The sequence below is a fragment of the Pithys albifrons genome, chromosome 2 (assembly GCF_047495875.1).
Source record: "Pithys albifrons albifrons isolate INPA30051 chromosome 2, PitAlb_v1, whole genome shotgun sequence".
NCBI lineage: Eukaryota > Metazoa > Chordata > Aves > Passeriformes > Thamnophilidae > Pithys > Pithys albifrons.
The window spans coordinates 49,091,696-49,105,891 of NC_092459.1; the positions used below are offsets into that span (position 1 = coordinate 49,091,696).

Genomic DNA, 14,196 nt, shown 5'->3' on the forward strand with positions numbered 1-14,196 from the left:
GAAATGAATCTGGACAGGCTGGACCAATGGGCTGGTGCCAATAGTATGAGGTTCAACAAGGCAAGGTGTCTGGTCCTGAACTTGGGTCACAATAACCCTATGCAGTGCTACAGGCAGAGGGAAGAGTGACTGGAAAGTGTCTCAGTGGAAAAGGACCTGGGGGTGCTGGTCGACAGCAGCTGGACATGAGCCAGCAATGTGCCCAGGTGGCCAAGAAGGCCAATGGCATCCAGGCTCATACCAGAAATAATGAGGCAAACAGGACCAGGGCAGTGATCGTTCCCTGTATGCGGCACTGATGAGGCCACACCTTGAGTTCTGTGTTCAGTTCTAGGCCTTTCACTACAAGAAGAACATTGAGGTGCTGGGGTGAGTCCAGAGAAGGGGAATGAAGCTGATGAAGGGTCTAGACAATAAGTCCTATGAGGAGCAGCTGAGGGAGCTGGGGTTGTTTAGGCTAGAAGAAAGGGAGACCTTATCACCCTCTACAATTACTTGAAAGGAGACTGTAGTGACATGGGTCAATATTTCCCAGGCAACTAGTGACAGGACAAGAGGACAAAGCCTCAAGCTGTGTCAGGGCAGTTTCAGGTTGGACATTAGGAAGAATTTCTTAGTGGAAAGGGTTATCAAGCATTGAAATGGACTGCTGAGGTGGTGCAGTCACCATCTCTGGAGGTGTTCAAGGAATGACTGGACATGGCACTTGGTGCTAGGGTTTAGCTGACAAAATGGTGATCGATCAAAGTTGGACTCGATGATCTTGGAGGTCTTTTACAACATTAATGATTCTGTGATTCTGTGAAGGACATCAGAGCTGGTGAAGGTCTGGAGCAGAAGTCTTCTGAGGAGCAACTGAGGGAAATGGGGTTGTTTAGACTGGAGGCTTAAGAGGGACTTTATCATTCTCTATAACTACCTGAATGGAGATTGTAAGAATATGGGAGTCAGTCTCCCAAGTAACAAGAAACAGGACAAGAGGAAAAAACCTCAGGTTGCACCAGAGGAGGCCTAGACCAAATTTTGGGGAAGATTTCTCTCAGAAAGTGCTGTCAAGCATTGGAACAGGCTGCTCAGGGAAGTGGTGGAGTCACCATCACTGGAGGTACTTAAAACATGTACAGATGTGTGACTTAGGGACATGGTTTAGTGGTGGCCTTGGTAGTGCTGGGTTAAAGGTTGGACTCAATGATCTCAGAGGTCTTTTCCAACCTAAATGATTCTATTCTGTTCTGTTTCTAAAAGTAAATCCATCTATGTCAACAGCATTGCAAAAGGCATTAATATCCAGAGAGTGGCTATTTTACTGCTTTGTTCTTACCATAAAAGACAGAAGGCAGTGATGAACATCCTCCAAATATGTGACATAAAGAAATTAACACATTATGAAAAAGGTTATTTTATACAACAGTATCAGTCATGTCAGTGGAAATAACGGCAATATTTTGACATCTTCATTTGACTTTGATATCCTGTGTTTGTAGTTATTTTTTAGAGTTCAAACATAATGTCAGTTAGAATTTCCAAGTGTCATTATAAATAGAGCCATCATCCTTTGAAAAATCCACCTGGTATGGAAGCTCCTGTGACTCACTCCAGAGTGTGTATATAACAAAAAATTTCAAGAATGCATTAAAAGAAGCAAAGGTGAATTAGAACTTTTCAATTACTAACAGGCTATTTTACAGATATTCTTTTCTTTAACATCTATTTTCAGGATTGAAGATAGGAGACCTAGAATTGATGCCACTGAAAACACTGCCTCAGTGAATAAGTAGCATCTGCCCTGGTCCTTCACAATTACAAAATAATTTACAAACATTAATTAATCACCACAGGATTTGTGTCAGGTTGTAGCAAATACTAATCATAGGTATCTGTAGAATACTTTTCCTTTGTTCATATGAATGTGAAGCCTGCAGTTGAAGGACTAAGTAAGCCTACTAAAGACACAAAGTATGTCCATGTCTGTCCAAGCACAGCTTAGAGTTCAATCATGGCCAGCACAGTCAGAGCCCATTACTCGTGGGTTGTATATGTGGTATCATGTGTGCATCATGCTCACCATTGTTGCTCAGTGATCTCACCAATTGTCTGTGCTGGCATCAAGGAACAAGAAAGAGCCTGAGACAGTAACTATCTGTGACCTGGAGACCTCCCTAGGGCATCCTCTGCTCAGCACCTGGGGGCACACCTCTCCTGTTACCCATCAGGTTGGAGACTGTACTGTGTTGGGAATTAATATTCTTCATAGCAGCTTGTCTTGTGTTGTGTTTTAGATTTGCAATGAAAACAACACTAATAAGAGAGTAATATTTTAGTAATTGCTGAAAAGTGCCTGCACAGTCACAGCCTTCTCTGCTTCACATTGTGCTCCTTTCCCAGTGAATAGACTGAGCGTGCACAAGAGTTTGGCAGAGGGACACAACCAGGAAGATACCTCAAATTAACCAAAGAGATATTCCATGCCATATAGTGTCATGCTCAGCAACAAAATAGAGAGGAGGAATTTAAGGAGATTAACTCTTTGTTCAGGAACTGGCTGGGCATAAGTCTACCTGTCTCAGGCCAAATCTAAGATGAAGACTTGGAGGCAGTTTCCCTAATGCTGTGCATCAGCTCAGCTTTACATACTTAACTTGATTTACAGCAGCTGAAGATTGGGTTCATGTACCTTACAATAGCCCGAGAAAGATGCTTTTGTTCAGAAGCTTTTGGAATTGCTGATCCCTATGCATTTATGATTCAGAGTTCAGATATCACTTTCTGCTTACTATAGTTCTTGTAGAGGGAAACTTCCCAGGACAGATTTCTCCTCTTATTTAGGTGTCTTCCTGTAGCTTTTAAAGGAATCCTGAAAGGATTTCTGTTACTACACAGATGTCACAACCTAGACTCAGTCTAACTGTACGCCTTAAAAGAAGAAACTAAGAATGCAAGTTATTGTCTGTATTCTTGAAGATGAGTCTCTTAGAAGTGCATTACACAAGCGTGATCACAACTGCTTCACTTGTACCCTTATCTCACAACCTTTCTGGTATGTCAGGATTCTTTTCTTCTCTAAACTCATATTGTCTTTAAATGCCATTATTACCCTAAAACTCATATATACTTATGTAAAACCTATAAGTTGGAAAGTCAAGACACTTGAACTCAAAGATTTCTTGACTCTTTCTCTCAATCTGCCACAGAAGGAGGTACCAAGAATCAGAGACAAACACAGGCCAGGTAGTATTCATTTTCCTGCCCAAGAAAGAATATACTAGAAGTGTCTCATCCTTATCACCTCTTATATGTGTGTCCCCCCTACTGTGTCCAAAGGCATCTATGGAAGGTACCATCAGGCCCTTCTTGAAGGTGAGAGGTGACCTCCTAATAGTGAATAAGTATCGATAAGAAAAATGTGAATGTGTAAAGAGAAGGGTGACACAAAAAGATGAGGGATTTAGAAACTCTTTTCAAGTAGCATCATGGGTGGATGCAAATGAAGTTGTTTCCATACATCAATTTCAGCTTTACCATAACTCAGTGAAATAGTTGCATTTGCATACTTACTTCTGTAAGGCAAGAAAATGAGAGACAGACAGTGGAGGGGGTTAGGCCCAGTGTATGAGCAGGGCCATGCTCACAGCTCACACTGTATCACTGAGCATGAATCAGATGACTGCAGTTTTGGAAAGGTTAGGTATTATGTCTTCCCCTGAATTCAGCAAGTTATAGATCAGGATCCTTAGATATCAACTGATAAATTTGGGGTTTATCCTGTTCAATACATTTTTCATAGTATTAGGTGCAAAAGGCTTAGGTCACTGGTCAATATCCTAAGATTTCATTTATTGGCAGTGTATTATTAAACTTGACACTTTTTTCCTCATCATGCTGTGATAAATGCTTCACTAAAACTAGCCTTGTCTTGCAACACTTACAAGATGTGAACAAAGCAAGAATTATCTTTCCTCTTTTCTTTCTGTGCCACTTTGGATATTTGTCACTATACCTGAAGGGCATTACTCCTGACTGCTGTCTATCACCAGTGCTCACCTTGTCCACTCTCCCAGTTTACACATGTTGGTTAGGCTCTTCCATGATTCTTTTCTAATACAGACCTACACAAAGCTAAATCCACTTGGGATATCACATCACAGGCACTCACGAGGCCTGTGAAAGGTGTTGCCTAGACAAAATTTTAGCAGGATTTAAGACTTCTCCTCCAGAAAAAAAATCATATGAAGTCCTGTTGTTTTTCAAAACCTTTGTTTGTGGCATGCTGACTCATCGGTCTTTTTGAGTCAAGTGGAATTACACATGCATATGAAGACATCCAGGTGCGGTGACTAGAGAACTGGGATCCTGCTGGTTTCTGGCTTACTCGTGGTACAGGTTGGTAAACATCAGTAATTTTTAAATTATTGAAATGGAAGGAATGGCTGTACAATCAATCAAGAAACACTTGAAGAGGAAGAAATCATAATACAGTGTTTATTTGTTTATTTGTCACTCAGTCTGGTGAGAATAGCAAAGTGCTGCAATTGTTATTAGCAAATCTGTATTTCACACTGATTTGTAGATGAAGGAAAAATATTTATATAAATATAAAATGCTTAAAGGGGCTTTGTCAGGAACTTTGAAGAATCCTAATTCAAAATATCTCAATTTCTATTTAATTTGAGTAAAATGGTCAAACTCCAAATTTCTTGTTCATCTGTGTTGAATCTTCATTTGAGAAACTTTGGAAGCTTGATTTCAGTGGAGTTGCATCTTGCAGATGTATACATTCTGACATCACATAGTGCTTTTACTACTCTCCAGTGTGCCACATTACCAAATGTTTGCATAAAATCATAGCATTTTTTTAGCCTTCTGAAAGATGTCAGTTACTAGCTCCGCATAATTTGCAAACTATTGCTCATGATGAAAGGTTCCAAAAAGCTTATTGCTTATCTCCAAACACACCAGGGAAAAGCATCTCCCTTCACCCAATCTAATAAAAAATAAGCAAGGATGATGACCATTGAAAAGAGAAAGGAAAAGAAATGTAAGAAAAGAGGACTGTCCAGATTCACAGATCATTTGCTGTGCAACTTAGTACACAAGGTGATTGCATTTGTTTAAATAAATAGTGAAACAGACCATCTGCAGCAGTGGTCAACATAGTCACCTTTCATCAATAGCTTTCTGATTTGGAGATCAGTGTTTATATTGTTTTTTCAATTTTTAAAATCTTGTTTGTGTACAGCACAGCTAGACTTCAACTGCTTTTTTTTCACGAACAGGCTGGCTTGCTCTTTGAAACAGCACACCAGTACTCCCTTTTTTGAAGGACTGCCTATGCCTGAGGCATATGTGATTGCATAAGTCTAATCAATACCTCAGTAAAATCACTTACTGTCTAATACACATTTTATTACTTAAACTGTTCCCTGTGAAACACTCAAATCATAACGTGGATAATCAAATGATACGTAATTGTCTTATTCTGCCATACATCATTCAGTACCTTATTACTGGTAGCTTTGTTTAAAAGTTACTGGGTTTTTTTTAGACACCTCTGTAAGTATGACAATGTGCAGAATATTTTCCTTGTCTTACGTCTTCTTTGGAAGAGTTTTTCTCTTCTTTCAGTCTCTCTATTTTAAACAGGGGGAAGCAGACTTAATTAAGTTCAGCAGAATTGATGTTTCCTTGATCTTGGTTGCCTTTGACAAATACCAAATAATTTAAGCCCTCTTGATTCCTTGTTTCCATTAGTGTGGCTGAAAGAATACTGTCTGAATCTGCACATGGAATAGCATTATCTGCATTAACAGACAAACAAACAAACAAACAAACAAACAAAGAAGAAAAGAAGAAAAGGAAAAGTAAATAAAATGCAATAGATCAGTAATATACATGTAGTATTAGAAAGGAAACAAAATCAAACAACAGGAGAAACTTGTTTGAGTGACCACATGAGGAGTGACTGATGATTTAAATTTATTTTCTGCTAGTGCCAGTGTGGATTAGAACTTTAGGCAAATCACTTGGGTAATTTTGGTCATCAGAATTCATACATTCAATAACAGCAATGCAGTTATGAATACATGACTTGCTTCTTTTCATTGTAGAGATAGAGTGCATAAATCCAAAGTGAGTTTAATCTGTACCTTCGTAGTAACCTTGCTAATAATACTGCTAAAGAGTCCTGTAACATAGGCAGTTTTATATCTACTAAATCTTTATATATTGTCTCTCTAGAGGACTTGTGGTGTTCTGTCTTTCTAGCAGCTTAAACTTGGCAATCCATTGTGTTTTTTACATTTTTAGAAACTTTCTATTTTTCCTTAATCTGATGCAGTTCATATACACACCATTGCTTGAAATCTGTTGCAGGGAATATATATTTTAAAAATATAAAAATAGTTAACTAAATGCTCAAGTTATAAGTGTTTCTGCATTTATTTTTGTAACATGCCTTCTTTTATTACAATCCCTCCTTATTTTACTTCATAACTGAAAAATTAAACATGTGACATTCAGGGTTATCTGTTCAAAGGAATCACAAGCATTGTGCTGTTCCACCAAGCAACATACAATTTATTATGTCACTATAATCACACAACTCCCTAAGCTATAAATTCAAAAATGTGTTTCGCGTGCTGGAGTCCATTAGGTAATATTACCAGGAAAAGTCTGAAACAGAATTTGATAATTTTTTATAAACCTGTTAGCAAGATGGGGTTTAGGACATAGAACAAACTCTGGTCACATACCACAGTGACTGACAGCAACGAAAAATCATTTGATACTCACTTCGTCGGTTCAGGGCTATTATGGCAATATTTAGTAATTCAACCCCGACTAAGCCTTTACCAATCAGTTCAGCTCTTCTTTGTTTTTTGTTTAATAAAGCTTTTAATGGGACCCCTCAGGGGTAAGTTGCTTTGGAAAAGGCACACAAGCAAATGCTGAGGGCACATTTACAGCAAACTCTTAAGAAGGAAACCTTAAAATAAGGACTCAAGTAAAACTGGGTATTTACAGACCAGACATATGCCGGCTGACCTGCCTAAGTATAGAACACTAGAGGAGCATTCAGATTTGTTTCCTGTATAAGTATCTGGAACTGATGAGGTGATGTTTACACAAATGTGAGTATGAGGTCACTGAGATATTTTTACTAGATATATAGATACATTACTAATTCTTTCCCCAACAAGTCTGAAGAACCACAGAATATATAAAATATTATAATCCTTTTTCAGCCTATGCACCACTGTGTTTCTCATTACAGAGAAAAAGAGCTAACGAATCAAACACCTTGCCTTGGCTTTACTTTTTGAACTTCGGGAATGCAATAAGCAAGAAAGCCTATTTTTGCAGAATATTATAATATCCAAAGACAGAAGAAGAATATGTTGTTGATGACCTTTCTCCTATGACATGACATGTATAAGATACTTTGCTACTTTCACAATGATATTTTTGACTGTAAATGCCCTTTCCTTCACTATTTAGTGCAGTCTTTGGTGCCAGTGAAAGTTTAGCACCACTTTGAGTTTAGTACAACTCAAAGAAACTACATGAAGATCTCAAGTTATATGGTTCAATGCTTGACTGTTGTGTAAGTCAGCAAAGCAAGCAAATTATTTTGAGTTGGAGCAAAAGGAAGAATGGAGACAGAAAATACTGAAAATGAGCAATTGAAGAAAAAAATCATGATACGTTGTGAAATTGTCATAGAAATATGAGGGCTAGAAGCACACCAGACGCTGGGAAGCCATAAGCCAATTCAGAGAATTCTGAATAATCTTTGGAAGCTCGTTTCAAAAAGTGTTAAGAAATTGAAGGAAGATAGAGAGAAACTGGAGTGGGGAGGCAGGCCAGTTACATTTATGAGATATCATTATTTTCTTTTCAGTTTTAACATTGCTAAAATTAGTTGATTGATGTATAGTCATGCTGGATTATACGTGAGTAAATGCAGGATAAACCATGTGATGTGATCCCCTCAGATTTCACAAGCAAAGCCTGGCTGAGTCAACAAAACACCCCAAGAGGAGACATCCAAAGAACACCTCCATGGAATCTGGAGTCGTGCTGGGGAGTCAACTCCAAATGCTTAAATTCTGAGGGGTTGTCTACACTGTGAGCTGCTGCATAGTGTAGAGTTACCCATAGTCAGTCCAGAGCTTTGTAAAGGCTGAGAAGTACTCTGCTAGGAAGCAGGTTCCCACTGATCTCTGTGCTGTCTCAGGTAGGCTGCTTCCAACAGCTAAAATGACAAGTTCACAGCTCAGCATTGTACATGCACAGACATGTCTCAGGTCCTAAATGCATGTAACTTTGACCTTGTGGGACACTTTTCCTAGTAGTGCTGTGCTTAAAGCTTGTGTTTAAAGCTTGTGTATAAAGCACATCTGAGCCAAACTGCAGCTAAATTAATTACAACATATCTCTTGAGGGGTAGGCAGAAGCTTACTCTAGAGAGCCACACACTAATTGACACAAGAAACTATGATAGTCTGACTCATACTAAAGAGGAATAAAGTTTGCTTGCTTAGCCTCCTCTGAGGAGACTGGCCCTAACCTGATAAAATCTGTGCTTCCCCTTTCCCAGTCTCAGCATCTCAGTTGACTGCTTTCTGTTGCAGAGCAGCCATGGTGCTGCCTGTGTTTGCAGTCTTTCCTTGCCTATTTGGTAGACTCTGTAGGCTCACAACATGTTTTGAAGTCCTGCCTGGAAGGGTGAAAATTTTTGTGATGTCTTGATAAGCAGATGAGGGGTTTTGATATTTAAATTCAAGAAGGTGACAACGGATAAGAATAAAAAGAATGTCAGTAGAAAAGCTGATTGATAAAGACTGAACGAAATGATCTAGAGATGCTGATCATCTATTACAGCTATTTTAGGGCCAGATCCTCAGCTAGCATAAATTAAGAAAGCTCCATAGAAACCAGTGGGATGCCTCCAATTTACACCAGCTAAGTAGCCAGCCTGAGACATTACTAATTCTGGGTAACATAATCCCATGTGATGCTTAGCACCTTCTCTAGGGCAAGGTATTTAGAAGTGCAGCCACATTTGCTTTTTCTTATTAATATCTTCCTGTTTTCCTCAAGCATACTCTATCCTTTGTCACTGCCACACAATGTATGTCGCAGCAAAGAAGAGACTGGCTGCCTTACTGGCATGGCCACAGCCAATGCATTCAAGAGAAGTGCTTGATGACATATCTTTGTTGAGACTGAAAAAGGTGGCTATTGAAACTAGACTTCTGTGCCTCAGCTATACTGGTTATCCCAAGGACATAGTTGCTGTGTGGAGAGAGTATTTTCCTCATACCTGATGGCCACCTGGAGCTGGAGGTGCAGTGTTTCAGTTTCTGCATGTTGCCAATAAGAATATAAATAGAACAAATATATATCCGTTTTAATACTCCACTCTGTATTATATATCAGTGGAGATATATCTGTGTTTCCTGTCTAATGAAGCATATGATCTTGCATGTTTTGAGGGTGACTCACCAAGCTTTGCTATTCTGTCAGACACTGAGGGTGCTAAAAGTGAGAATTTTGTTCATCCTACACTTTCCTTGCATTAATCTGCTCAAAGCATTGACTGCCTTCCTTTCTTTTTATTTTCATAGATTTTTTAGAGATCTGTGCACTGAAATCTCTATGTCCAAGAAGCTGTCTGAGGAATTACAGATATAAACCTGATTCTTATCTAATTTGTTATAATTTGTAATATAAAGGCACCAAGAAAGACCAGTTCCACATTTGTTGCAATGCAATAAGGCTACGCAAATGGGAAAGCATTCTCCTCCTCCAGGTCACAAAGCAGGATTCATTTTACCAAGTTTTAACCACCCAGGTATTACGTGTCAAATTTAAGCTCCTTGCCTAGGCTGCCTTTTCAGTCAACACAGAGAGAAAAGAGGAATGAATTGCTGTGTGAAGATGCTTATTTCACATCCTTGCCTTTATATACTTACATCCTCTGAATGTGTCTACAACTCTCTGATGACTGCCAAACAGCCTAGACAGACAGCATAAATGCAGTGCTTACATTTTAGTTGCTTATATCTATCCACATCTGTCTACACAAATGTCAGCTCTTATTATATCATCTGAATTTTTTCCCCCAGTTGAATTCAAAGTATTAGCATCAATTTACTTGCAGAATCATAGCTCACATGCATTGTCTGAAATCAAACAGCATTTGTCTAGAGTACAAATAAGAAATTATCACACCACCAAGTTCCCCCTTTCCTGCAGTGGTGTAACCACTCACACTTTTGGAAGAAGCCTTTTCTCTGACCTCTGCTGGCTTTGGGTCAGCCACTCACTAAGCTAAGTGGGGAAGAGGATTACTGAATTTCAGCGAAATACAAAGGAGACTAGATACAAGGTTTTAAAAATGTCTCTTATCAACACATCTGCTTTAGAGAAGCTTCCGTTTGTCCAAGTGATTACATTCAGAGAGGTGTGTGGAATAGTTTTTAAAAGACAGTTGGGTTTAGGAAAATAAACTGATGACCCTTTCATAGGGAACAGAAAACAGGCACTACTCAGCAAGCAGTGAGTGCAACATATAATAATGAAATTGCTGATTCTATATTTTAATATCAAATCTCCTTGGTACAAAGCTTTGCCCAGAGATTTTAAAAAATACAAGTGACAGTTTTAGCAAGTACCTGAACTTCTGAAAAAATAAATACTCTGAGTGACTGGCTTTGAAAAGAAAAATAAAAGCAGGAAACATTACAAAATTCTAAATCTTTTATCTTCCCACAGTTTTCAAGCAACATCTCCAGCTTAGGGATTTAAAAATTATTAAAAATCATTTAAAAAAACATTTTGAGGCCAAATGTGTTTCCTTCTAGTCTTTTACCCCAGACCTCATGCAACTGCCCTGCATCTTCTCTCACCAGAGGAGTTACTTTTTCTGAGCAATTAGACATCTTTTCCATATAGGTCCAAAAGGGATTGTGCGGAGCAGCCCCAGAAAGAATAGTCCTCCTGGGTCATAAAGGCAAGGAGTTGCTCCAGCTGCTTAATATCCAGTTGTCTGATGTCAACAAAGATGTTTGCCAAATCAAACAGGTGTTTCCATCTGTAAAAGGGCACCCTTGGAACCTGAAAAATATAGTGCTGTCTTGTATGTGCAAATGTAAAAACTTTTATCTGAAAATAAATGGTCCAGTTATTTTTACAGCAATACTGGGCCATCCTTCTAGCACACTGCACTTCTTGTAACTCGGGGGGAAACAGGCCATGTTTCAGCAATGAATGGGGACTCTGGTGGCAGGGTCCCAGACTAGTAAATTCCCATTGAATTCAAAACCCATTGGTGTCTCACTTCTCCAGGTGGTTAGTGCTGCCCTCACTCAAATAAATATCTTTACTGCTACTTTAAGTCCACAATCAATGTCCTGGGAAAGCCTGTAAAAGCTAGAAGAAAAAACTCTAGACTGGTAGACTCTGAGTTTCCCTCCCTCCCTTCCAAAGCAGCAGTGCCAGGAGGTGCTGGTATTGCTTAGGCATATTTATTGACACTTGATGCCTGCTTTAGAAGGGTAACTCTAGCAATAGCACAGCATATGTCCCTTTTGCCATCCCCATGCTAACCCGTTAGAGTGCTGCCCAGACCACTGGCATACTGCCTGTATTAGTTCACCCACATTTGCCATCTGTGTGTCATACTGCACTGGCATTAAGGTTATAGAGAAAATCTGATGCTTTTCAGCTCTTCCACTTCTGAAAAGCACTGACAGCACGTATGGACCTGATAAAGGTATGGCTACCTATGAGTAGGAAAGACTTAAGACAATTTGAAAGATGTATAATTCCATGTAAGGCTAAGTATCACAACTATTTTGAGGCATGTTTTTTCACTTTGCTTGACATTTGTCTCTTTCTTTAGGAACCAGGTCACCCGGTGAAAGCAAGCATTTCTTGGCAGGAGGCTCATGACAGGAGTTTCATTACACACAAAGGCCAATGACCATGTAACATTTTTGGAAAATGTTGTCCAGGACAATCCATCATGGAACAGTCTTTTGGATTACTTGTGTTAATTGTCATCTTTCTACCACTACTACAAACACAAGAAATACTTCACTTAGTCCAAGCTGAAAAATGAATGCAAATTTTTAAAGTCACTTAATTATTATACGATGTTTTACAAATTACAAACAGAGATGTATTCCATGCCCCAAACTGTTTTCAACACAGTCATAATAGAGCTTGCATTTCAGTCTGGCAACTCAGCTAGAACCTGAATGGCCTTGTCTTGCTTAAATCAAACTCACTTCTGGAGCCCACGTTTAACTGAAGTCCACTGCATGAGTCTTACACTGCAGGTAGAAAAACTGTTGAATCAATTTAAGGTTGAAGACCTACAGGAAACTGCCATGCATGTGCCCCTGATCAGATAATCCAGCAACATTAAAACATCAGCAGGACTCTGGACCTTAAGTACACAGCATAACATTTTAATGGGCTTATAAAAGCAGTACTTGGGGAAAGAGAGAGGTAACCTCCAGGTGAACTATGAATATACCGGAAAATAAGTATTGAGTATTGTAGAGACATGTAAAAAAACTATCAAGTGTTTAGTCTTTTAAATACATTTAAATGAAAGGATGATATGTAGATGAATAAAATTCATGCTATCCTGTTTCCTGATGGGCATTCCCTATATGAAAATCACCAAATGAACCTAAGGAGAAGTTAAGGAGAAATTTGGAGAATTAGAGCATGAAAACATTGAATGAAAGCATGAAAAAATTGCTTTGTCTTCTCATTCTAATGGAAATCCAGTAATAGGTTGGTGGCAGCAGCTGGGCAGAACCTATGGAAAGGGAAGAAGGGGGAAAAGCCAGAAGAGGGAACACGGCAGCTAGTGAGGAAAAGTCTAAGTCTCAGGCAGAGAGTATGCTGAGCATGAGCTCTGAGAGCCAAAACTCTGCCTATTCTGATTTACCCTGCTTACCACAGTGGGCTTGATTTTACTAAGCTACTATAAATAGGCTGAGTGGAGTCTGATTTTAAAAGTGACCATCATCAACAGATTTCCTGAATGCAGCATACATTATTGGAGTACTCTTATTATTAAGACCACCTTGAAAGTGCATTATACAACCACATTTTCTGTAGTAAACTGATTTTGTCAAATTTTTATCAATCAAACTGAAATATTTCATCGAAGCCTCAATCAATTTTCCCCTTTGCCGCAATTTGGTAATTTCTAAGAATGTCTCTTTTGTTCCTGGCAAACAAACGAAGCAATGGCTTTTTATCTGTGACCACTTCTGTGTGGCCGAACCTGAATTCTTAGCAAAATAATGTTTTTTACATTAGGAATACGTATTTTTCATCCCAATGAAAGTAAGTATTTGCCTAGACTGAGCAAGTTAACAGGAGGGGAAAGATCATACTTAGCTGGCACATGCTAAACAGGGACTTGCAGAAACTGAAACAAAAATTCTTTCATGTTACATCCATCCCAGGCCTGTTCTACCAAAAGGACAGCAACCTACATTCCAGCCTCTTTCCCCATTTCCAAGCAGCAAAAGGGCAGTATTCCTGTTAGAAGTTTCAGCCCTGATGAAGACTTTAACAGATATTGATGTAATACCACAAGAATTTTTTAACTCCCTTATTTGTGGTGTCTCTGTCACCTGTGGGGTTAGGGAACACAGAGCAGAGATGTCTTAGCTAGAAACCACGCTAACTCATGAGGAGGTGCGAACAGTCGTATCAGCAAAGCCCTGTGTCCAGTGGATGTTGTGTTCCTGTAACTGTGTGGATATTAAACATCTAGGCAGAGATACTGTGTCTGAGATGTATTTTGGACACAATCCTGAGTAACATGTTCAAGGGACCCTACCAGAGCAGGGATTTTTGAACTAGAGGACTTCCAGTAGTCTCTTTCAACCTTACCCACCCTGTGACTCTGTGTGAACCAAGCTGAATATAGCAAGCCACCTAGACACCCGCCATCATCAGAGAAGAGTAAGGCAAAAGGTCCCTCTTTTCATGCTATGATACCTGCCTAAAACAGAAGTTGTCACTTTCTGGAGCTGTCTGTTACTCCTTCTGACTACAGAGCTATCTTAGATGAGACAGATGCATTTAGGTGAGATAAAGTCTATCCAAAATGTAAGGCTATTAGCTTGGGTACCATGCCTAATTAATTGGCTGTATTCCTTT

At 39.2% G+C, this 14,196-nt stretch overlaps 1 protein-coding gene across 1 annotated transcript in view; it reads right to left on the reverse strand.

Annotated features, from left to right (window-relative positions):
* Positions 1-5,652: 5,652 nt before the first annotated feature.
* ROS1 (ROS proto-oncogene 1, receptor tyrosine kinase) overlaps positions 5,653-14,196 on the reverse strand; it is a 126,825-nt gene continuing 118,281 nt past the window's right edge. The window contains 1 exon segment of the mRNA XM_071547884.1: positions 5,653-5,795. Within this exon segment, the coding sequence (XP_071403985.1) occupies positions 5,653-5,795 (143 nt within the window).